Below are 25141 nucleotides of genomic sequence, written 5' to 3'. Positions count from 1 at the left end.
AACATTCAGTGTCAGGCTGGACCAGGCTCTGAGCAACCTGCTCGAATCTAAGATGTCCCTGCTCGTGACAGGGGGGTTGGACTAATGACCTTTAAAGGCCCTTTCCAACCCCAAATATTCTGTCATTCTCTCCTTCTGTCTGTTTTGTTTTGGCTCTCAGGTGACACAGCAGAGGCGAGTCAGGAAGGGGGTGGGCAGCTGCTGGGTTCTGCAGTGCTGGGGTGAAATGTGTCTCGTTAAATCGAGATTCACTCTTGCAGTGTTACCTGCCCAGGTGGGAACGCTGTGTGCACTGCACCTGCTTTGCTGTGCACTGAGATAAAACCCTGCAGTGCTGTTTGTCAGCTCTGCCTCTACAGAACTTGTACCAAGGATCAGGAGTACACTGCTCCTTCCACCTGCTCTTAGCAGAACCACAGCCGGGGTTTGATTTTTCTTTTCTAATACACGTTCAGGGATGGAATTGAAAAGCTTCGGGAGCTTTAGATGGGGTGACTCACGGGCTGTGGTGTACAGAGCAAAATAGGGCCCTGCTAAGTGGTTTTGCAGGTCCTAAATGGGCTCTATGGTCAGGGAGACCTTGTTTGGTGACATCTTTGCACTCAAGCCCTTCCTGTGTTCCCCAGTGAAGGAATTAACCTGGCACGGTAGAGACTTCTTCATCCAGACTGTTCAGAAGTCCATCTAGGATGCGATCTTAGAAAGTTCATTGGTCTTAAAAAAATGATGTATTTAAATACAGTTTGCCGTTGCGCTCAGTAAAGCACTCAGATGGTCTTATGATCCATGCTTTTAAGTTAGATTCTACATTTTGTGTTAAATCATAGAGTGACAGGGTGATTTAGTTTGGAGGGGACTTCAGAGCTCATCCAGTCCCACCCCTGCCATGGGCAGGAACACCTTCCACTGGCCCAGGCGGCTCCAAGCCCCATCCAGCCTGGCCTTGGGCACTGCCAGGGATCCAGGGGCAGCCCCAGCTGCTCTGGGCACCCTGTGCCAGGGCTGCCCACCCTCCCAGGGCAGCGATATGCCAGTGACATGCACAGAACTTGGGAAGCAGCGTTTCTTTTATGAGCAGGATTATCTCGAGTCCTGCTGTGTCTGTGGGAGGTGTCTTCCCCACAGGTGTGGGAACCACTGTGTACAAACTGGAATATCACTTCTTGTTGTACACGTTTTAAGAATGCTTGTTGGTGTGCTTTGGTGTAGAAAGAGATGATGTTTGGACTGTTGGAATAAAAAGTTTTAGGTGATGAGAGCAAGGTGCAGGGGACTGGAGCATCTTTGATGTGAGGAGAGACTGTGGGGCTGAGGCTGTTTAGGCTGGAGAAGGGAAGACTGAGAGGGGATCCCATCAATCCATGGAATATCTCGATGCTGGGTCAGAGGATGGTGTCAGCTCTTTCCAGTGGTGCCCAGGGCAGAACAAGGAGCAATGGCCATAAATTATAACACAAGGAGTTCCACCTGAATGAGAAAGAAATTCTTTCTGTGGAGGGTGGCAGAGCCCTGGAGCAGCTGCCCAGGGAAGGGGTGGAGTCTCCCTCTCTGGACACATTCCAAACCCACCTGGACACGTTCCTGTGTCACCTGCTCCAGGTGACCCTGCCTGGGCAGAGGGCTGGACTGCGTGATCTGCAGAGGTGCCTTCCAACAGAGGTGCTGTTGTGGGAGTGTCCTGTAGGGCTGTGGATCCAGCTGTGGATCCAGCTGTGGTGGCACCTCAGCCTGCAGAGCACAGGAACTGGCAGCTATATCCTCATGGCTCTTCTAGTTCCCTGGGAATTTAGGGTATGTAATCCCTGTTTCTTTAGGAAAGTAGGAAGTGCTCTTGGGCCAAAATTTGGCTGGAGTCAAGTATTTCCAATTTCTAGAGGGAATCTCCTCGAGGACTTTTAAAGAGAAATTTGTTTCTTTTATATTTGGTACTTTCCAGTCGGGATTAAAAGTGCACCCTGAAATACAGTAGGATTGGCTCATCCTCAGCTGAGGATGGGCCATGGACCAGCAGAGGCATTTTTGTGGGCAGCTCTCTGCACCTTGAGAGTGGAATCAGTTGAGTGGCACGGGAGATGGTTCCCAGCAGATCAGATAGAAAATGGACATTCTGAGCCTCCTGAGAAGCACCACAGTGCTTAGTCACGCAGGTTCCTTCCCTGTTCTGGCAGTCACAAAGTGTGAAGTGTTACTTCCACTTCTGCTGATTCTCAAGCCTCCGTCATGACGAGCAGGTGCTTTTTCATGAAGGAAGAATGAAGGAGAAGTGGTACCTGTAGCTGTACCTGAGGCAGGTCACACTTTGCTGCAGGCTCTCACTGCTGGAGTGTGTCCCTGCTATCTTTCTGCATCTCTTCACATAAACCAGAAAAGAACAAGTGATATTTTCCTGGTTGCTTTCTGAATCAGTTTGAGACTTTGCTCAGTGAGAGCTGTCAGGACTTAAAATAGTAGATATGTGTATTTATTGGGTAAAAGCTGTGGAAATGGAATGTGAGGTTGGTGCCCACAGGGCAGTTCTCTGGGTGACAGCACCTTCCCTGCTGGAGCTCCCTCTGCCCTCCTGGAGAGAGTGGTGTTGGGTCTGCGTCAGCACCCCTGCTCCTGCCAGCCTCCCATTCCCTTCAGGGCCATGCTAAAGAAGGCAGAAGAATCATCTCAGTTCCTAAAAGCTAGAGACCCCCTGACTAAAGCTTAAAAGAATTATCTGAAGTTGTGGATTGCTATATTAAAAGCAAGTTCCTGGTGAGTCATACGTATTTTGCTGGTGGAAAAGGTTTATTTTGCTGTTGATTACATTTATGTTGGGAAAAAAGAGAAGAGTCTTGTTTCATTTATTTAAAGCATGTGCATTTGTTTAACATGAAAAGTAGCATCTCATATTCAGTTTAATTTCTTAATTGGTTATGGGAATGTGCATTTTATTTGGTGGGTAGATGATTTTGTATGGTGTTTCAGCTGTCCAGCTGGACTCCCCCTTTCAGCTTGAAGAGGTTACAAGACAATGCCTGCATTTGTATCCCAGTATTCTGAAAAAAAAAAAAAAAAAAGCTGATTTCTAAGTTAGAGATTTCAGACCGTAACAGATACTGTAAAACAGCTATTGCTGTACCCACTGTGCTCCTGCTCCTGGTGGAGAGGTTGTTTTGTAGTTTCACTGCCTGGATGAGATATTTACAATCTCTCTAAAGAAGATTATCTGAGTAGAGAGAGCTTAGGGCTCTCCCAGCTCCTTGGGAATGTCACAATTATGATTAGGCTGAAAAACCAAATGAGCTGAAAACCCTCCACAGTTGGTTGTGTGTGTAAACTGAGGAATAACACATTTACTACCCAGAGCTGTGATGTGTGGTACCAGAAATTGGTTTGATATGCTGAACCCAGCTCCTGCACCCAGTGGTGTATTAATCACACCTGAAGTTTTTTTGGTTTTTTTTTTTTTTTAATTTGCTGTGAGAGGAGGACATAAAAGGTCTGATGTGTATGAGGATGTGGCAGGTCCCTTACACTGAGTTTGGTGGTAGTTACTGTATTTTCAGTCAAGAAGAATGAAAATTCCTGCATCAAATAAGGCTCTTTAAGCTGTGTAAATGCAGCATCTTAAGTTTTATTAAACTGGATGTGAGTAGATGTCACCTGAACTGTCTTGATTCTTTACTTTTCTCCTGTGTTCATAAGTGAGACTCATGAGCTGAGCATGAGTCTGGAAAATGTTCAGTTCATATTCTGGACTTACTAAAAATCTTGCTGTGAAACTTAAATTTCAGTCTAAATTAATAGTGTATTGTAAAATATTTCCATCAGAGAACATTAAGGCATATGTTATTTTTATAAGAATTAATATTTGTGGCAGCTGTAATTTTTTTTATTATTAAATATAATGTATTGCCAGTTCAGTGTGTGATAATTGCTATGTAGTCAAGGATTGTTCAAAAAACAAAAAGCTGAGTTAAGAGTGGACCTTGAAAGCAGGTAATTTTTTAAAATGTATTTTTATTCTGACAGATTTCAATCTGATTGTACCACTCCCTTGACCTGTGAGGGTTTGTTTCAAGGTCTAATCACTGAAATTAGAACGGGCTTTTGATGTATGGCTGTGTAGAAACATGCCTGGACCCTTGCAGCACTAAGAGAAATAAATATTATGCACATGGAGTAACTACTATTGGAGTTGTCACCCAATAAATGGGACCTGGCAGAGATTCATTCCTGAGAGGGCTGGTGCCCTGCCAAGCCTGAGCCCAGAACGGAAGCTGGAGTTACTGGATTGCACAAGTGCTTGCAAATATTTCCTGAACTGGGAAGTTTCCTTGTCCTTGTGATGCCTTGAGAAGGCTGAGCTAGAACAGAGGCTGGACAGAGCTAAAGAATGAAGCAGGGATTTATTAGGAGGCCTCCATGGATCCACCTTGGGCAGAGCCCAGCCAGGGCTGCACCCAAGATGAACCAGAATGGTCCCAAAATGGACAACTGGCCACGGGGTCTGTCAGTTTGATCAGTTCTGCTCCATTTCCACATTGGAGTTCATTGTCCCGCTCCAGCTTTAGCCCATGCAGTCCCATCCTGATTTTCTCTCTACTGTCCATGTTGTTTGTGCTCTTGGGCCTGAAATTTGGATCATTTGTCCTTGGTCCCCAGCTGGAGAAGGAATTGTTTTGTGTCTCTGCTCTGTGCAGAGATCTCACCACCCCGTAATGTGAAGCCCAGACCCTCACACTAAAGCGGCTCAGAATCTGAAAAACAGAAAAGCTGAACCTGAGGCATCGGTTGTAACAGTGTAAACATCTGAGAGGACCTGAATTATCTTCCAGTCACTCAGTACTTGTGTGGGGGGAATCAGGGTGGTCCTGCCCCCAGCCCAAGGCTGTGTGTGGAACCAGATGTCTCAAGTGGTGCAGCTTGCTCGACAGAAATTGGGCTTCGGGAGTTGATTTCCAGGGGATGATGTGATAGTTGCAGGCTTGTGCTCATCGCTGTGTCCCAGGTATCAGCGGAATTTGAAGCCATTCTTTGGCACAGACGTGGTTGGAGGGGGGCACCAGGTGGGGTGGCAGGGCCAGGTGTGCCCAGCCCCACCCCTGGCCCAGAGCTGGTCTGGTGAGAGCAGTGACAGGAGGTTCCTCCAGCCTGGTCCAGGTGTGCTGGGATGAGCAGTGCTGGACCATCCTCCTTGGACCCTGGGGAGCAGAAATCCCTTCCTTCCTGCTGGGACTGTCCTGTGGGAATCAGAAAAACAGAAACTTCCACAGACATGGAAGGGTTTGATCTGCAGCCTTGGAAGAAGCTTGGGTTGATGTAAAAATACAATACACAGACATTAAGCAGAAAAATCATAAACTTATGTTTCTGTAGTTGTAAGTAAGAATATGCCTTAAGTAAGCGAGAAACTGTATTGATAAGGTGGCAAAGGGTTATGTAGAATAAGCTAGGAGTTTAAAAGTTATAATAGAAGCATCTGTGTGCATGTGAGACAGAAGCCATTGGACAAAAGTTTCCACAGTGCAGCAGAAGTGAGCAAAGATGATATGTTAGAAAAGCAAAATAAGTCCTGTGGCCTTTCCTCTGGGTTTAGAAAGTTCTGTATTATCTTGTACCAAAGAAACTTGTGACTAATCTTGAGCTATGGCTGAGTGCTTGCTCTTCTAAAATCTTCTTCATGTTTGTGTATTGTGTTTTTACATCATTCCAAACTTCCTCCAAGGCTGCAGATCAAATCCCTCAGTGTCTGTGGAAGTTTCTGCTTCCCACAAGGAGGGATGGATGTCCTTGTCCTGCTAGTGCAGCCTGGGACACATTCCTCTCTTGTGAAGGATCTGCTCTTGGTTCCTGTTCAACTTGTTGTCCATAACACACTTCATATATTTTATTTTAGGGTATTGAGGTCAAACTTACTTATTTATCCTTTTTTTTTTTATCATTTCAGTACTCCAAATGTTATAAAGCAACTAAAGAATTGATAAAGATTTTTGTGCTACGCATCAGAGCTGATGTTAAAGGAGTTGTATCTTCTGAAAATAGGAATTCTAGTGTGTAAGTAGAGGTGTTCAGGAACACAAGTGTTTGGGATCAGTGTTTGAATAAACTCTGAATTTATAAATTTGAACTGCTGGAAAGCCTCCCTGTGATATCCCAGTGATGGAGAGGATCCATTGGGTGCTGCTGAGGTGCAAAGGGATTTTTGGATCTGGTACATCACGTGCATGATCTGCCCTCCCTTGTTCATGCCCATGATCTCATCAGATCCATGCCATCCTCATTCAGATCAATAACTCCTAATTATTCCAGTATTGCTTTTTGTTCTCTGTGAGATTTCAGTGGGGTTGGGTTGGGCTGTGATGTGTTTATTTTAAGTTGATTGAAGTCAGCTTGGACTTGAAGCCAGCAAGTGAATGTGGAGCCCTCAGTGTGGTGCTTCTTCTAAGAGTTCCTTATTTTGCTTTGGCTGCTGTGGTGGGTTTAGGCAGCAGATGAGTTTCCTTGGCTCCTTGGGTGTGTTCCCCTTTCTTTTCACCCCACCTCCCCTTCTCTCACAGGGCTGGAGGCTTCTGTAGTGTTTGTAAACAAAATCTAAAAATCCAGATCAAGAGGAGGGTTGTAGGTGGGTTTGGTGGGGGAACAGGTTAATTCTTGCTGGCTCAGGAAGCCTTGTTGTTGTACAGCTGGTCTCTCAAACATCTGAGGGAATTCCAGAAGGGTGCGTAGGGAGCAAAGAAGATTCAGAAAATTCCATTTTTTTCTGGTGCTGAATCAATGGATATGAGTGGAACACACACTGATTCCTGAATATCAAGCTGGAGTGGGGACAGTAGCCAAAGAGTTGACCTGAGTGTCTCTGTTTTGGTCCTACAGGACTGGAAATACAGAGACATCAACCTTTCCCCTGCCTTCACTGTAGCTCTCAAGCATCCTTGAAATTTGGCAGTATTTTAGTATTGTTGGTATTGATACGTCAGCATGGAAAAAGCAATTCTAATAAGCAGGTTTTTAATACTTGTCTTACTGAAACTAATTCAAGATGAAATCTGTTGTAAAAATCAGCTGTTTTGAGATGCATTCAGAGGAGCATAGTTGCCCTCGGGAAGTGTTCAACTTAATATATAAAAGGTATTCACAGAGTTCTGAGTTACAATTAAGAAAAACACTTGTGTTGCAGCTTTAGGTGTGAGTTGGGAGTGGTAGATTAAAAGCATCTTCCACTTGAAATCTGAAGGTTTTTGCAGTGTTCCATAGTGATTTGCTGCTGGATTATGAGGCAGGGTTTTTTAGCAGCCTTTCTGTTTTTAAGAAAGCAAAATCAACTTTCCTCCTGAGTTTACTTCAGTTTCGTGCTTTCTGACATGCTTTGATGTCTGTGGTCTAGCTCAGCGTGCTTTATCTACACCATAAGCAGTTAAAAGGATTACAGAGATGCTGCTCTCATTAGTGTTCTTAAAGTCTTTGACAAATCAGGAGATCTAACGTGCATTGTAAGGAGATGTGCCTGCAGTTGTGTAACTGACAGTGAAACCTGGGTGCTGGCATCTCCCTGCTGGGACAGAACCTTCTCCTGGCGTAAAAGGGCTCCTTGGTGAGAGGGGCAGGTCCTGGAGCCTCCAGGAAGGTTCTTCTTGTGTCCTTGGTTTCCCCCTTGCTCCTGCCTTGCAGTGACCTGGGCTCCCACTGGGGCAGGAGCAGCCCTTCCCAGGGCAGGGAGCGTGCCTGGGATGTGCCAGAATTCCCGTTTACATCGGTGTGGGCTCCGCTCCAGCTCCCACCAGTGTGCTGGCAGAGCTGCTGCCAGGGGCAAGGTCCTGTAGGTCCTGCAGATCCATCCCTGAGCACATTCCTGTGTCCTGTCAGTGCTTCGTGCTGCTCCTCAGCTCCCGAAAAGCTCTGTCTGTCTCGGGAGACTCCATGGAATCTCCTGGAGCCTCTTTCCTCCCTGAATCACAGGTTCTGCAGGGAGGGATGGCTCAGGTGAGAAGATGAAACCCATCTCCCTTTGAGCAGGCTTGGCAGCGCCAGGCAAGGCTTCTCCTGCCTGCCCCACTGGAGACTGGCAATCCAGATTTCCAGCTGGGAAACAATTCCTGCTTCTGCCTTCAGTCAGCCTTAGGCAGGGTGAAAGGAAAAACAAGCCTCCATTTGGGCTGAGCGCTGTGTGCAGCAGCAGATGGGGGACAGGGAATGTGTGTGACTGGAAATATTTTTGCTGTTCTGCAAAAGTGTGGGACCAAAAGCAGAATCTGATCTGAGCTGCATCATTAATTGGGAATAGGACTTAAGGGAAGGGAAAATGTGGTGGAGAGAGTTGTGCAAGAAGGATAGTGAGTGTTTGTGCTCATGGTTGTTACAGGTCTTGCACGCTTGTGGGATAGAAACAAGTGGAAAAATGGGCAGTGTGGGGCCTCTAAAGTACAACTGAAGAAGCTTAGAAGCCCGCTCCTGTTTTCTGCAGCTCCTGTAAAACAGTTCATAAATTCCTCCGGCCTTTTAGGTCCAAAGCGTGATTCTCCCTGAATTTCTTCATGCACGTACTGGTATCCACAGGAGCACCTGTGGGTGGCTGGTGAGGTTTGTAGGGTGCTGAATTGTTCTTTGTTCAGGACCTGAAGCGTAGCTGTGTTGCTGTAGTTAACGCTGAGGACAGGGCTTTGGTGACAGCGTTCTGGAAGGCACAGAGGAACTGCTGCACCGAGTGTTGCAGCCCCTCAGCGCAGGGATTCACGTGGTGTGGTCAGAACTTCCTGAAAGAAACTTCTCTTTTCTCAGCTCTTGGCTTCAGTGCTGCTCTTGACCTCTGCAGCAGCAGTTTACAGCTCCAAATTAATCTGAAGCCATCTCTGAGCACACGGGAAATCTCAATGGTCATTATTAGGCTGGAAGGAGATGATAAACCAGTCTGACCTTCAGAGTTTGTAGGAATGTGTCTTATTCGAATTCACCTGTGATCTGAAAAATAAAATTGATCTTGAAACAGTGGTTTTTACTGTGTGCTAATGCTTTTGGAGAGCAGAGTTACAGTGAGAATGTTTGTACCAAGACTAACGCTTTTGATTTCTTTGATGCAGAAAAATAGCCTAGTAAGTTCTGCTGGAGCATAAATAGGATGATACTTTTATATTTACTTTTATTTTCCTATGTAAGATTTTTTTTTAAATTGAGACTGACAGTGAAAACTTGTTTTTCACAGAGGTGATATAAACATTTGAATCTTAGTTTGTTCTAAAACACATTCTCACTAAACTTTTTGCAATAAACTTCGTTAGCTCACAAATTTTCTCAAGTTTTGACAGCTAAGAATATTCTTTGTATGCAAATGCTATTTCAGTGTGATTTTTCTCTACTTTTCCCTCCTGCCTTACAAAATTAGCCAGATGTGTATCTTTTCAGTGCATTCGATTTCTAGTACAAATGGTGCTGCTGTAATTTGGTTTTTTTTAGATTAAAACACCACAATATGAGATGTTTAGTGGCCCATATATTATTGGAAATAAAGGGTGTTGAGACCTGAAAAAGGAGTGTAATGTGCTAAATGAGAATGGCAAGGCCTTGAAATTTGGGTTTTGATCTCTTGAGGTGTGTGCACAACACTGGGGGCACTTTGTGTGCAGGTTTTATTTGAATGTAGAGGTGCAGAAATTGGGTGTTGGATTACCCATGGCCAGAATCCAGCCTGTGGGCTCTCACCTGCATCAAAAGTCTTGATTTTATTCAAGCTTTCATTGGTTTGGCTACTTTAAAACCAACCCAAAAGTTGCCTTACAGGAAGGGGTTTTCATCTGTAGAATTTGACTTTCTGATGTCTAGAGATTACAGATCTTGAGCTTCCTCTGTTTTGTTTTTTTTTTTTTTCCCTGAAAAAAAACATAACATATTTTGTTTGTTGGACCCAAGGCACCACTAAACATTAAGTTTAGGTTTGGTTTGGTTTGGATGGAGCAGTTTTAATGGGAAATACCTGAAATTTTTGTTGTGTAAGTATATACACATAGCTGCTGGGTGGCTTTCAGCTGGTATTCCCTAAAGAATTTTGTCTCTCACTTGTCAGAAAATCTCAAAGTTGTGCATATGGGGAAGGTTTCAGTGGGTGTGGAAGCTCTTGTATGTGTAGCTGCTGCAGTATTGGTTATTTTTCATACCCTGCTCTTGAGATGTGTTGGGTTTGGTGAGACAGGGAATTTTTAGTTGGATTATTGCTGCTCTGCAGTGAATCTCCTGTGTTCTGAAGCCATCATTAATTTTAGCACTTGAAAAAATTAATGCTACTCCACTACTAATGTAATTAATCTCGCTGAATGAAGTCCTACTGTCCTAATTGAATATCCACAAAGGAGCTGAGCATCATTTAATTACACTTCTCAAAGTTGTTTTAGTGTGTAAAAATACCCAATGCCTTGGAAAGCTTCTTGAAGATTATATTATCAATAAATTGCATAGGAATTGGATTTAAGATCAATGACACTTCTGTGAAGTGTGAGCCACTGCCTAAGTTATAAATAAGTTTTCAAACCTTTATGGGGGCTGTTCATAGACATCTTTAAATGTCACTTTGGTTCATGTAGCGACTCCTTTGCAGCTCTGCTGAGGATTTAAAACGAATTTAGTGATTACAAAGGATAGCAAAGCACAGGATGCTGGTGTTTTATTGCTTCATCTGCCTCCCTGACCTCATGGAAATAGGTTATATTAGAAATCTTCCTGGGCTACCTGGGAGAACACTGGGACACACTGGGGCATTTTCAGGAACATCCCTGAAGTTGCCCCAGCTATCTGGGCACAGCCCTCTTAATGCCTGTCCTGAGGCAGGCTGGACTGTAGACTGTTCTAAAAAATAATCTAAAAAAACCCAAGTTTCTTGAGTTTTGTAATCTAAAATCAACAGGGGAAAAAAAATTAAATATTTGCGTGGGGACAACAAATGACTTTGCTAAAAATATAGGATTTTTTTGGGAAGAAATAAGTAGGAAAAACTGAGAGTGATGCAGAAATTAGGGAAATCCCCAGCTAGGTGGGGGATCCTTTTCTGTAGAGGCCTGTGGGGGTTTTCTGGGATTAGTTGAGGGAGTATATTTTGGGGTGAAACCTGTTCTACAGCTGCAGTGGCTGGTTTTTAATGACAGCATCAGCTGTGGAATCCTTTACCCAGGTGAGAGAAGCCGTGTGCCTGGTGTTGGGTGCTTCTGGGCACTTTGCTCCCTGAGGTTTGCTGCCCTAAAAAGCCTGTGGGGTGCTGTGTTTTGCAGTGGGGGTGATCCGGTGCCCGATCTGCCGCCAGGAGTGCCGGCAGATCGACCTGGTGGACAACTACTTTGTGAAGGACACCTCGGAGAGCCCCAGCAGCTCCGACGAGAAGTCAGAGCAGGTAGGGACCGTCCTGCCTGCCCAGCCTCTGCTCCCTGGGGCTGCCAGCTCTCCTTAGGGTAGTGCTGCTGCCTTTTCCCCCACAGCCCTTTCTGATTTCTGGGACATCAGTGCTCCCCAGAGCAATTCCAGTGCCTTTTCCCCCACAGCCCTTTCTGATTTCTGGGACATCAGTGCTCCCCAGGATGATTCTGCTGCCTTTTCCCCAACCCTGCTCTGATTTCTGGTCCTGTCAGTGCTCCCCAGAACAATTCCAGTGCCTTTTCCCCCACAGCCCTTTCTGATTTCTGGTCCTGTCAGTGCTCCCCAGAACGATTCTGGTGCCTTTTCCCCAACCCTGCTCTGATTTCTGGTCCTGTCAGTGCTCCCCAGGATGATTCTGGTGCCTTTTCCCCCACAGCCCTTTCTGCTCTCTGGGACATCAGTGCTCCCCAGGATGATTCTGGTGCTTTTTCTCCACCCTTCCCCTTATCTCTGGTCCTGTCAGTGCTCCCCAGAGCAATTCTGGTGCCTTTTCCCCCCAACCCTTTCTGCTCTCTGGTCCTGTCAGGATGATTCTGGTGCTTTTCCCCCAACCCTGCTCTGATTTCTGGTCCTGTCAGTGCTCCCCAGAACAATTCTAGTGTCTTTTCCCCCACAGCCCTTTCTGCTCTCTGGGACATCAGTGCTCCCCAGAGCAATTCTGCTGCCTTTTTCCCCACAGCCCTTTCTGCTTTCTGGCTCTGTCAGTGCTCCCCAGGATGATTCTGGTGCTTTTTCCCCAACTCTGCTCTGATTTCTGGGCTGCCAGTTCTCCTTAGGACGGTGCTGGTGCCTTTTCCCCCCAATCCTTTCTGCTCTCTGGTCCTGTCAATGCTCTCCAGGACAATTCTGGTGCCTTTTCCCCAATCCTTTCTGCTCTCTGTCTTTGTCAATGCTCTCCAGGACAATTCTGGTGCCTTTTCCCCAATCCTTTCTGCTCTTTGGCTCTGTCAGGATGATTCTGGTGCCTTTTCCCCACCCCTTCTCTGCTCTCTGTCTTTGTCAATGCTCTCCAGAACAATTCTGGTGCCTTTTCCCCAATCCTTTCTGCTCTCTGGCTCTGTCAATGCTCTCCAGGACAATTCTGGTGCCTTTTTCCCAATCCTTTCTGCTCTCTGGCTCTGTCAATGCTCTCCAGAACAATTCTGGTGCCTTTTCCCCAATCCTTTCTGCTCTCTGGCTCTGTCAATGCTCTCCAGGACAATTCTGGTGCCTTTTCCCCAATCCTTTCTGCTCTCTGGCTCTGTCAATGCTCTCCAGGACAATTCTGGTGCCTTTTTCCCAATCCTTTCTGCTCTTTGGCTCTGTCAATGCTCTCCAGGACAATTCTGGTGCCTTTTTCCCAATCCTTTCTGCTCTCTGGCTCTGTCAATGCTCTCCAGAACAATTCTGGTGCCTTTTCCCCAATCCTTTCTGCTCTCTGGCTCTGTCAATGCTCTCCAGGACAATTCTGGTGCCTTTTTCCCAATCCTTTCTGCTCTCTGGCTCTGTCAATGCTCTCCAGGACAATTCTGGTGCCTTTTCCCCAATCCTTTCTGCTCTCTGGCTCTGTCAATGCTCTCCAGGACAATTCTGGTGCCTTTTTCCCAATCCTTTCTGCTCTCTGGCTCTGTCAATGCTCTCCAGGACAATTCTGGTGCCTTTTTCCCAATCCTTTCTGCTCTCTGTCAATGCTCTCCAGGACAATTCTGGTGCCTTTTTCCCAATCCTTTCTGCTCTCTGGTCCTGTCAGGATGATTCTGGTGCCTTTTCCCCAGCCCTCCTCTGCTCTCTGGCTCTGTCAATGCTCTCCAGAACAATTCTGGTGCCTTTTCCCCAATCCTTTCTGCTCTCTGCTCTCTGTCAATGCTCTCCAGGACAATTCTGGTGCCTTTTTCCCAATCCTTTCTGCTCTCTGTCTCTGTCAATGCTCTCCAAGACAATTCTGGTGCCTTTTTCCCAATCCTTTCTGCTCTCTGGTCCTGTCAGGATGATTCTGGTGCCTTTTCCCCACCCCTCCTCTGCTCTCTGGCTCTGTCAGCTCTCCCTAGAACAATTCTGGTGCCTTTCCCCCCCAGCCCTTTCTGCTCTCTGGGGCTCCCCAGGACAGTTGTGGTTTCTCTTCACCCACAGGTGTGTACCAGCTGTGAGGACAACGCCAGCGCCGTGGGTTTCTGCGTGGAGTGTGGGGAGTGGCTGTGTAAGACCTGCATTGAGGCTCACCAGCGAGTAAAGTTTACTAAGGATCATATGATCAGGAAAAAAGAGGATGTGTCATCAGGTGAGTGCTGAATATCACTTTGTGCTGCCTGTTCCAAGAGCCTTTTCTCTTTAGATGTTAGAAGAAAGGGAGGATGGTGGAGGTAACAACCAGCTCTGTGTGTTTTCCCCCCAGGATTTGGGAAAAGTACAGTCCAAAGTGACCAGTGCAAAATTAGTAGCTGTAAAAATAGAGGAAGAACTAAATTTATAACAGTGATTCTTTGTGCAGTTGGATGTGCAATCCCTTTGGAAAGGATTTAGCTCCATTCTTAATAATCTTTCTGTTTAGTAGAACAAGTAACTAAATGGAGGGAATCTGGAGAGCAGTGATAAATTCATAATCTTATCCATTGTCCAAGGAAACTAAATTACACATTCTGCTGTATTTTGTTATGAGAAGCAATTATAGTTCTTCCTGTAGAAATGTGTATTTAACTTTATAGTTACCTTCAGTATATGGTGTTATTTTGTATTGATGTTGCTAATAAATGTAGAACTTGAATCTGTTTTAGGTTTAATCTCTAAGTGAGCAAAATTTAATATGTGAAGTGTGTGTAGGGTTTGTTCAGGTGTGCAGCCTTATTAGAAGTAAATTCTTAAACTGTTGTTTGATCATATATAATTTGTAGCCTGTTGAGATAATGTGGAAAATCATCTCAGAACAGGTCCAGGCTATCTGGATTTTATCATTTACAGCCTGTTGAGCTAATGTGGAAAGTGTTCTCCAAACAGGTCCGGGGTATCTGGACTTTAGATCAGAAAAGTCTATTTGTAAATGGGTTAAAAGTTCTGATTTACAGGCTTGTAGGTTCTCCACAATCTGGATGTGTCTGAAAACGATCATATTGAGGAAGAGAGATCTCGACACTTTGCTCTCTTCATTTAAATTAATTTAAAATTAATTAAGATCGCCATGATTGTCTTGTTGCATCCTTTCAAAGGAACAAACACTACTTTTCTTTCTAAAAATTGTTTAATAGTTAAAAATTGTGCTGTTGAGCTTAGTTCTTTCAGACAAGGATCTTATTTCATTTGCTTTATAAAATAAACCTCATTTTGGAGAGGCTTCTCTTTATGTCTTAATGAATAGTTTTAATAAGAAATATTTTCCATTTAAGATTAAATGTATTAAGCCTCATAGATGAGAAACCCTTAAATTCAATCAGATTGTAGGGCCCAAGAAAGAATTACTGGTGTTTTTACAAGGAATGCTAACTTGTGACTCTCATTGTGATATTACAGCTCCGCTTTCCCTTTGATACTTGCTGGGAAGCGACTGTTCCAAAACCAGAAAGTTTATAAAGTTTATAAAATAAACTATTATTAAACTAACTAGTTAATTAACTAACTAGTTAGTTAAGCTAAATATTTTTTGTATTTAAAGGAAATATTTTTAATATTTAAAAATATTTTATATGAAAATATAAAATATTTTACAATGTTTATAAAATAAGGTATATAAAACATTTTATAAAGTTTATAAAATAAACTTTCTATCAGAAATTTTATTTATTGTGATTGTGGGGAAGGCCTGGTCATTGTTTTTTTTTCTTCTTAGACTCAAAGATGTGCCCTGGAGACTTAAAATTTCTCTCAGTGAGTGGCAGCTGTAGGTTCATCAGCTCTTTCTTTACAATAACTTGCATGATATAACCAGCTTCAGAAATGTTGGAGAGTGAGGGAAATTAATTTAAACCCTACCTGCTGTACCTCCCAAAGGCTGCTTTCCTCTTTGCTGAGCTCAAAATATTTTCAGAGCACTGGGCTGCACTTTTTTAGTAAACCCAGAACTATTTTTTGCCATTATTTGTTATTTGGGGGTTTAACTCTTAACACAGGCAACGTTTGCTTTGCCGTTCCCACTTCGGTTGTGTTTGACTAAATGAAGTGTTTGAAGGGATAAGCTGGAAAACCCATGGGTTAAAATGGGTTTTTAAAAAAGGTTAAAAAGGTTTGAAAGGTTTGACCCATCCTTCAGTGTGCCAGGGGTGAAACTAGATGGAATTAAAGCTTTATAAACACATACACACCGCGCTGGTGTTCGTGCAGTCTTGCAGGGCCTATTGGGTGCTCATGAGAAAAGATGAGCTCCTCCTTGTCCTTGAGTGAATAATGTGAGAACAGCTGTTAAGCACTGGCACTGTAAATCCGAGTCATGAAGGTTGGGCAGGAGCTCTGAGATGATCAGTCCAGCCCCTGACCTGATGCGCTCACAGTAACTTCAGCCTGGGAGCACATCTGGAGGTGCCTTTGCAAGTTCTTGGTTGTTACTGGAAGTTAGTTGTTTTGCTCTTCAGATTGTCTAAATTTTATTTTAAAATGCACAAATGGTTTATTTTTAAAAACAGAGGCCGTGGGAGCATCTGGTCAACGTCCTGTTTTCTGCCCTGTCCACAAACAAGAGCAGTTAAAACTTTTCTGTGAAACCTGTGACAGGCTGACATGCAGAGACTGTCAGTTACTGGAACACAAAGAACACAGGTACAAACATTCCCCTGTTTTATCTCCCGTGCTGTGCTGTTCAGAGGATGAAGTGGCATTGATGTGAGCTGCTTGTGTTGGGAATTCTGCTGCATTTACTCCTGAACTGATGGACTGAACCCATCCCTTGCAAAGGAGAACCTGTGTGGAGTGATGGAAACTTGGTCAGTTGGTTGAGCGTTGTCACGTCTCTTAAGATCAGGTTTGAACCAAGATGGGCTGAGGAGGTTTGCTGTGATTCAGGTGTTCATTTGCCTGGCAGTTCCCAGTGCTGTCACTGTGGTCAGGACTTGAATGGAAATTCCTGCCGCCCTGAACACCTGGTGCTGTAAAAGAAGCAAAAGTGATAGAGTGAGTCATGGGTGAGGTAATTTTCTGAAAGGGCATTTTTGATTGTGCAACAGTCTTTAGGGGAATTTTCTAAAGGAAAGTCTAAATTTTGCCTCTTTCATTAGCATATTCTTCTGGTGCAGAGGGGAAAAATGCTTTGGGTTTGGTTGGTTAAAAGTTGCCTCATTCCAGGTAAAAAGAAATGCTGGGTTTGCCTCTGCTAGAAAAAGAGTTGGAGCCCCTTTAAGACACATTCCAACTTCCTGCTCTTTAGCAGCTCTGTTGTGTAGTTGTTTGAATGTCTGAACAAATAATTTTCAGTGTTATAATAGAGAATCTGGGGATAATACATATTTATCAACCACTGCACCACTGCTTTTCCTTAACTCTTCTCTGTAAAGGTGTAATACTGAATTTAGTGTTCTGTTTTTCTTTTGTTTTTCTTTTTTTTTTTTTTTAACTATTCTGTTTTTCTCAGAATAGTGATTATTCTCAGACTGCTACAGCAGCCTGTGGAGAACTTTTACATCTGAAATTATTAAAATACTAACACACTTGAATATTCCTGCTCTGTTCTTCCATTGGCATAAATATCCTGGATGACTCCCTTGTCACACAGGGTGCTCTCCTGGGATATATTCATTAATTTGGTCTAGTTGGTTTCTTTGCATCTGTTCTGTGCATGTTGCTAATGGATTAACAGATGGATTCTGTCCTACTTACCTGTGCTCTTCCAGAAGGAGAATTCATTGTTATTAACGTGCTTTTTTTTTTTGCAGAATGTTCTTTCCATATGGTTCTGTGTGCAGGTGTGAATTACAGATGATTAAAGCACTGCTTTGTCTGCCTGAAATACAGCTGAGATTTTGTGGAGAATCATACCAAGTGGAAAAAGAATTGATTTTAATCCCTGTTTTCTTCTTACCTGAAATCCTAATAGTTTACCCCAAAGGAGGGTGAATCACCATTTCAGTACCTCTATGGCCCAGTGTTCAGAGTTTTAATCACAGAATTCCAGAGTGGTTTGGGGTTGGAAGGGACCTTAGAGGAGATCCAGTTCCACCCCTGTCAGGGGCAGGGATTGCTGGGGAATCTGTAGAAAGCTGACAATTCTTTTAGCAGCTTGATGCTGTGAGATTCCTCTGATTTGGGTAGTTTCCAGTCCACACACCTGGGAAGCTGGAAGTGCAATACTGAAAGAAGAAAAGTATTTTGGCTGTAGCAAGAGCTACAGCAAAATTTTAGCAGTACAAGTTGAATGTAGATCTTTCATTTCTCCTTCAAGTGGAAATAGAATTTTGAACCTAATGAAAATAATTTTAGAAATTCAGCAGCTCCCAGACATTTGAATTTTGCTGTCTTTGGGCTTTAGGAATGCTACTTTTTTTGTATCATAGTATCTAAAATCTCGTGCTGCTGTCTGTCTGCAAGAACTTTAGACTGTTCTTAGAAAAAGGACAATTCCAACACTGAGATTGAAGAATCTGAACTCTTGGAGTTCAGATTTGTCTGTTGCTGGTACAAAGTGAATTAACAGGAGTAGAGTTGTTTTTGTTGTGAATGCTGTTCTTTGTCTGAGTCCTTGTTATCATGGTTGTGAGTCATTTAAATAAAAAAAACAAAACAAAACTGTGTTTAATGACAATCCAGACAGTCTTTTCCTGTTGGATTGTAATGTTCTACATTGTGACAGAAAACAACAGTAATTTCTTCTTCATTTTCCTTGGAAGATGGTGCAAGTTGTTTCTAATGCACCTTACAGCATGCTTCATTAATTGCAGCAATTTTCTGCCAATTTGAATATTGGGAAAACATTACCAAGGTGTTCTGGGACCTTAAGTTTTCCCTGTTGTTAACAAATTACATTTCAGAAGCATGCAGTTTATTTATTGCCAAGACAAGACTTAGCAAGTGACTGTTAGGAGTCCTGGATTTTGAGCAGTTGATCAGAAAACATGGATATTCATGGAGCTGCTTTAATTCCCCTTGGCCATTTTCAGCAAAGGCATTTTGCTTCTGTGGCATTCTTAATTCCAGTATTTTAGGAAAAGGCACCTAATCCTGTTATTTTCCCTCAGTGTTGGTACTTACCCTATTTTCAGATGAAGTAATGGAAAGTACCTTTGACAGCAGCTGTTTAATTGGAGAGCTTGGAAGGGAATATTCTTCACTTGGAAGCAGCAGAGGTGGAAAAAACTTGAAGTTTTTTAACAGGGAAATTTTCTTCAGATTAAACTAATGCAGTCAAACATGAGCAGTTTCATCTCTGCCGAAAACCAGGGGAATTTGGGATAGTTTAGGGGGCTGTTTTTTGGTATACTTTAATGTGTGTTTAAGCTGTTGGTGCATTTTCCTCATCAAACTCTGAGGTTCCTGTTCCACATCTTGCTGTCCTGGGAAACGAGGCACTGTGGTTGGAATTGATAATTTCCCACACAGGTTCAGTCTCCTGGCCAGTAGCTGAGGACTTTATCAGCACTTTAACATTTTGCACACTGGTCAGAGTATTCAGAGTCTGGTTTTTCTCAGTGTTTTCTTTCTCAGCGTTCTCAGTGCTTTTTCTGAGTGATTTTTTTTTTTCTCAGTCATATCTTCCAAAATTTCGTGGCTTTGCAGCTGAACTGGGAGCCCTGAGTTCCAGCCCACTGCCCCTTGGTAATCAGTGTCTTTTCTTGCCTGTTGGAAAGGTACCAGTTCCTGGAAGAAGCTTTTCAGAACCAGAAGGGTGCAATCGAGAACCTGTTGGCCAAACTTCTTGAGAAGAAGAATTATGTAAATTTTGCAGCTGCCCAAGTTCAAAATAGGTGAGTTCCCCAAAATGATCAGCTATTACACTGCCTTTTTAGTGTGTAAGATGTGTGGTGGCGCTAGAATAACACACTGGAGTTAATTCTGTATCTTAATTACTTTTCATAATGTTTATTTGCCCCTACAAGAACCTGCATCTCTTGGAAGCTCTTACAAGAAATAAATGTTAAAGATTGTCTTTTGTGACAGCTTTGAATAGAACCAAAGGTGTGCCACATTCATTACACTTTGGGGATAGGGGAGAAAAAAAAGGAATAAAAAAGACAAGAAAACTCATCCTATAATTTCTTCTAAGTTAGCTCTAGGTGACAGAACGGTTGAAATATTAAAATATTTTTATGTTTCATAGTAAGGCCTCTGATAATTGTGTAACAAAAACTTAGTGTGAATTTGAATAGGAAATTGTGGTTGGTTGTGGGGTTTTGATTGGGCTTTTTTTAGGTAGCTTCACTTAAGATTTCCAGGGTTATCTGAAATTCAACGTCACGTTAAATAGCAAATCTAGAGGCAGAGGGAGCACGTGATCTCTGCTGGCTCTGCTCCCCCAGGGGTGACGTGGTTGTGCTGCAGCTCAGGGAATTCCACCCTGATTCTCAGTGGTTTTGTGAGCCTTCTGCAGCTTTTAGGTCATTTGCAAAATGACACATCAGCTGGGGGTGGAAAGTACGAGGGCAGGAGGAGGATGTGCAGCAGAGAGAAAGAGAAGTTCTGATGCAAATTTTTAACTCCTTGTGGTGCCATCTATATTTAAAAAAAAAGCACTGTAGGGGAGGAAGAACATACAGCATGACAGAGGCAAATGTGTGAAGAGGGAAGCAATGAAAATTGGTATTTTTATGTGCTGATTTTCCATGGAAGTCTGTGAAAGGTCCAAAAACACAACACCATTGTGAAGCGTGGGAAAGTTACACACTTGAAGAGACAGTCACATAGGCAATAATGAAACTGAGAGCTCAAGAAATGTCACAAAACATTCCCTTATAAGAATTCCAGGCCAGGAATGGGTGATGGAATTAACACATTGTAATGGTGGGGTCTTTTTGCCCAAGAGTTTCTGGCTTCAGGGAATTCAGTGAATTTCTGCAGCTGGGATTGAGTTGTGTCAAGATCTCAATTTTCTGCTGAGCCAAGTGGCAATTCATTCCACTGCTTTGCTGGTGTGTAGGACACAAAATCCATCAACCTAAAAACTTCAGGGAATGGGAAAAAGAAAGGTATTACAATGTTGTTGTCAGTGTTGGCAGATGGTACAAAATCATCTGTGATGGTGGAGCATTGAAGTGTTGAAGGAACAGCTCTGCTGCAATAATTGTTGGGTGCCAAAGCCAAGGGTGGATGCCGTGGACTTAATGAAGGGTTGGTTGGGTGTTTTTTGGAGTAGGAGACCAGGTTGTGCTGTCATGAAAAACCACGTGTGTCCCAGGTGCCTTAAAGGGCTTTGACCCCAGCAGTGTTCATCAGCAGCAGGGAGTGTTGGTCCTGTGGCTGAGTGACCTCAGATCCTTGATCTGGCAGCAAAAAAAACTCTTCAAAAAAGGACAGTTCAAGCCTTCACACCGGCTCGTGGCAGAGAATTCTGCTGCAATGTGATCTTGTTAGATTAAGGCAGTGTAGGATCAGATAAATCCGTAATTTCCATGAGTTTCAGAAATGCTGTATTGCAAATTCTGTGGCCAGAGCTCAAGATGATATGCTTGAATCTGAAGAAGCTGGATATGCACTAAAAACTGAGGAAAAATGGCAGTGATGAAGAAGGTATAAAAATCTGACAGCCAGTATTAAAGCACAAGAGAATAATCTAAACTAATATCAGGCACATCATTAGTGAAATGTTTATCCCTTTATTGTGTATTAATTACAGATCTGTAATAACTTTTTTGTTACAAGAGAGGAATTAATTTGAAATTCAGGCTAGATTTCTTTTCTGGTTAATATAAATTATCTTAAAAGTTTAAAGCATCAGATATAAATTTTTCATAGTGAGTGATATAATTTGGATATAAATTTATAAATGTATATAGACACATGTGGTTGTGGCTGGTTATTTCTCTAAATTTCTCTATAAAGTGTGTAAACTACAAGGACTTTCATATTATTTGAAGTAAAACAAGTTGTGATTTTGTGTTTGGCAGTGAAGTGTAAAGTGACTGACAATCCATTGTTTTTTTATTGTTTTTTTTAAGGATAAAAGAAGTCAATGAAACCAACAAACGAGTAGAGCAGGAAATCAAAGTGGCTATATTCACCCTCATCAATGAAATCAACAAAAAGGGAAAATCTCTCCTACAGCACCTTGAGGTACACTTGAAATAAAAAGCAATGGTGGTGTTGAGTTTCCAGTCCCCTGCTGAGGGGAAACATTTGAAAATGGTTTGTTTGGTGTGACTGCAGGTGTTGCAGCACTGAAACTGCCTCTGAGGGATGTGCTGGAGTTAAATCTCTTGTTTGTCCTCTCATCAGAGCCCGTGGCTCCTTCAGTTTTGTGTCTGTGCCTCGTATTCACAATTGGCCTCATTGTAAAGGAGGGGCTGCAAATCTCCTTTTCATGTTCTGTTTGCCATATTTCTGTGTTATAACATAATGCTAAGGTGTGTATCACTTAATAATTTCCTCAAGAAGCTTTTTAGTGTTCACATAAGAGCAGTCAGAGCAGTCTCTTGTATTTGTACATGAAGGTGTAATGCTGTATTTCAAGTTGTATTTTACAACTTTAGAGACCATGAGTTCAAGCATCCTTTCCAGATGGCATGTTGTGAATAATTGCATTGTGACTTCCATTAAAATCCATGAAAATTTTATCTGAATAGAGGAAATCTATTTTATCTGAACGGAGGAAATCCCTTGTAATAAGTTGGCTCAGTGTATGTGGCCAGCCTGCCATGAAAAATTTAAGATCAGATGAATCACAACAGATTTTTCCTGGAAATTGAATGTTCCTGGAAGAATAGACTAACTTGATCATTAGTAAAAGAAATAATACAAAATTACATGAATTTTGGCTTTTCTTGTTTACCTAGCATTTACTAAAATATCCTTGGGACGTTTCCCTTTTGATCCAAAACCTGCCAGCAGTTTGCATTTTCCTCCTACCTCTGAAAGCCCCATCGCAATAAATCACTTTACGGTTTACAGTTACTTTATTGTGATAAAGTCCCTGTTTCTTTGCAGAACGTAACAAAGGAGAGACAGATGAAGCTGATCCAGCAGCAGAACGACATCACTGGTCTGTCCCGACAAGTGAAGCACGTGATGAACTTCACTAATTGGGCCATCGCCAGCGGCAGCAGCACTGCCCTGCTCTACAGCAAACGCCTGGTGAGGGGCACCTGGGGCTGGGGCAGGGAATGGCCTGAGCTGCAAGGGACTCACCCTCGTCCAGTCCAGCTCCTGGCCCCGCCCGACACCCCAAAATCCCTCCCTGGGCATCCCTGGCAGCGCTGGCCAAACGCTCCTGGAGCTTTGGCAGCCTGGGCACTGCCCGGAGCTCTCTGGGGGAAGAACCTTTCCCTGGGATCCAAGCTCAACTCCCCTGGCACAGCTCCAGCCCTTCCCTCAGTCCTGTCCCTGCTCACAGAGATCAGAGCTGTCCCTCTGCTGCTCCTGAGGAAGAAACTGCAGCCCCCAGTGAGGCTCCCAAAACACAGCACCATTGTGAAGGATAGAAAGGTTACACACTTGAAGAGACAGTCACATAGGCAGTAATTAAACTGAGAGCTCAAGAAATGTCACAAAACATCCTGTGATAGGAATTCCAAGCCAGGAATTCCTCAGGCCCCTCTTCTCCAGCAGAACAAAGTGCCCTCAGCCACTCCTCATGTGGCTGCACAGACCTGGCCGTGCAATTCTGTCCTAATTCTTGTGTCCAGAGAGGGCAAAAGTTCCAATATATCTGTGTGAGATGAGACACAAAGTCAGGTGTTGGTAACCAGAAGGGTAATCCACTTTTTTGACATGAATACCCCCAGTTCTGCACGTGCAGGCTGTTCACCTGTAGGCCCAGGGGTGTGCTCACCACTGCTGCTATAGACCATCACTCTGCCACCAACTTTGCCGGTCTGGAAACATGTCCTGAGCCACCAGCACAGAGGGACAGGGGAAGCAAATATATCCAGAGTAAGATTAAGACACAAATGAGGTCAAATGTTGGTAATCCAGAGGATACACCCAGTTCTGCCCTGTGGGTCCATCATGGCACTGTACCTTCAAGTTCAGATCTTATAACAGAGCCAAGCAATTGTGCAACAATTCACTCTTTACCATGAGGGTTTAGGGAGTGTTAGTGTGGAAGGAGTGGGGTCAGCTCTGGGAAGGCACCTCAGTGTTTCAGTGGAGTCATTGCAGTAATGTCCTGGTGTAACAGTGCTGCTCTGCAATCCTCAGAGTGAAATTGGACAATGTGGGATTTTCCTGACCCATTGAGAATTTCCCAGGCTATGAACCAAACTTGCTGCTGCCAGTCCTTGGTGCTCCATGGCCTGAACTCGGGGTAGACACACACATTTGTGTCTCTCTTTGTTTCTCTGTCATCAGCAGAGTGTTTTTGTGTTCTCTCAGATAACGTTCCAGCTGAGGCACATCCTGAAGGCACGCTGCGATCCCGTCCCCGCTGCCAACGGAGCCATCCGCTTCCACTGTGACCCCACCTTCTGGGCTAAGAACGTTGTCAATTTGGGTGAGAAAACTCTGGGTGTTTCATCTGTGATGCTGGGAAAGCTCTGTTGAATTGGGGATGTTCATCCAACAGGAGTGAGTGCAGTGCAATACATCTCTTAATGCAGGAGACAAAAACTCTCTTGACCATAAACTCTCATAACCCATCCAGCCCTGCTTATCCTCCTTATCTGCTCTGTTCTTTCTATTAGTAAAGCTTTCTCTAAATGGATATTGTTTTCCAGGATACAATGGATATTCTCAATGCAATGGATATTGTATTGGGACTGGTTCTAGGAATGGCCCTAATCACAGAATCACAGAGTGGTTTGGGTTGAAAAGGACATTAAAGTCATCTCATTCCACCCCCTGCCATGGCAGGGACACCCTCCACTGTCCCAGGTTGCTCCAAGCCCTGTCCAACCTGGCCTTGGACACTTCCAGGGCTGTGGCATCCACAGCTTCTCTGGATTGGACGCTGGACCTGTGCCATTTCCAGTATATTAAATATAATCACTTAGAGTTTGCAAAGTACAGGTTTGGGATGAGAGAAGAGGGCAGAGCACAGTGAGACAGAATTACCTGTTAGCACCTGCTTGTGAACTTCTCTGCTGGATAAAAATTTCATGGAAAATCTGATAAGAATAGCAGCTTTTGTGTGTACTCACTCCTTGCTCTGACTCCACCATCCAGGTTTGGGTGTTCTTGTCTTCAGTCAAGAGTATTTATTCTCTGGGGCAGACAGGAAGCAGAAAGGAAACCTCCAACCTTAGTAAAAAGGGACGTGCAGGTTCCCCTGAGTACACATTCACAGTCAAAAATCAACATTTTGCCTTTACGTACAAAAATAGGACAGGAGTTACCTGGAGAGGCAGCATGGTCCATGACACTGGAGCATGACAGGATTTGCTTGTAGCAGTGTTTTGTGTTGTGTTTGTAGAACCTGTTCAAAGTCACTCAGGGGTGGGGCACTCAAATATCTCTTCCCAGGTTTTGCTTCTTTAGACATAGAAACTTTATGCTCAACATGTTTGTTTTCTGTTTTATTTCTCATCTTGTCCATTTCTTGTGAATGCAGAGAAGTCATTTCTGTCTGCTGTGGCTTTTAGGCTGTGCAGTTCCAGTTCTTTCACTCTTCCCTCACAGATCATATTTTTAATTTTGCACTTAGTTCTTGTAGTCTGAGTTCTCTCTTTGCTTTTATTGTGTATGGTTATTGAAAACACAAAGAGCTTAAATCTTAACCTTTCAAGCTTAAATTGCTCTGAGA

The 25141-nt window shown here is 43.6% G+C and overlaps 1 protein-coding gene across 2 annotated transcripts in view; it reads left to right on the top strand.

Annotated features, from left to right (window-relative positions):
- TRIM33 (tripartite motif containing 33) overlaps positions 1-25141 on the top strand; it is a 40076-nt gene that overhangs the window by 1378 nt on the left and 13557 nt on the right. For both annotated transcript variants that reach the window (XM_068173320.1, XM_068173319.1), the window contains exons 2-8: positions 11223-11341; positions 13474-13621; positions 15951-16083; positions 19101-19217; positions 21405-21519; positions 22390-22536; positions 23776-23893. In XM_068173320.1, coding sequence (XP_068029421.1) covers positions 11223-11341; positions 13474-13621; positions 15951-16083; positions 19101-19217; positions 21405-21519; positions 22390-22536; positions 23776-23893 — 897 coding nt within the window. The remainder of the gene's footprint in view (positions 1-11222; positions 11342-13473; positions 13622-15950; positions 16084-19100; positions 19218-21404; positions 21520-22389; positions 22537-23775; positions 23894-25141) is intronic.

The sequence above is a fragment of the Anomalospiza imberbis genome, chromosome 26 (assembly GCF_031753505.1).
Source record: "Anomalospiza imberbis isolate Cuckoo-Finch-1a 21T00152 chromosome 26, ASM3175350v1, whole genome shotgun sequence".
In the NCBI taxonomy this organism is placed as follows: domain Eukaryota; kingdom Metazoa; phylum Chordata; class Aves; order Passeriformes; family Viduidae; genus Anomalospiza; species Anomalospiza imberbis.
Note: the sequence above shows the minus strand (reverse complement) of the source record. Positions and strands in the feature narration are given on the sequence as shown.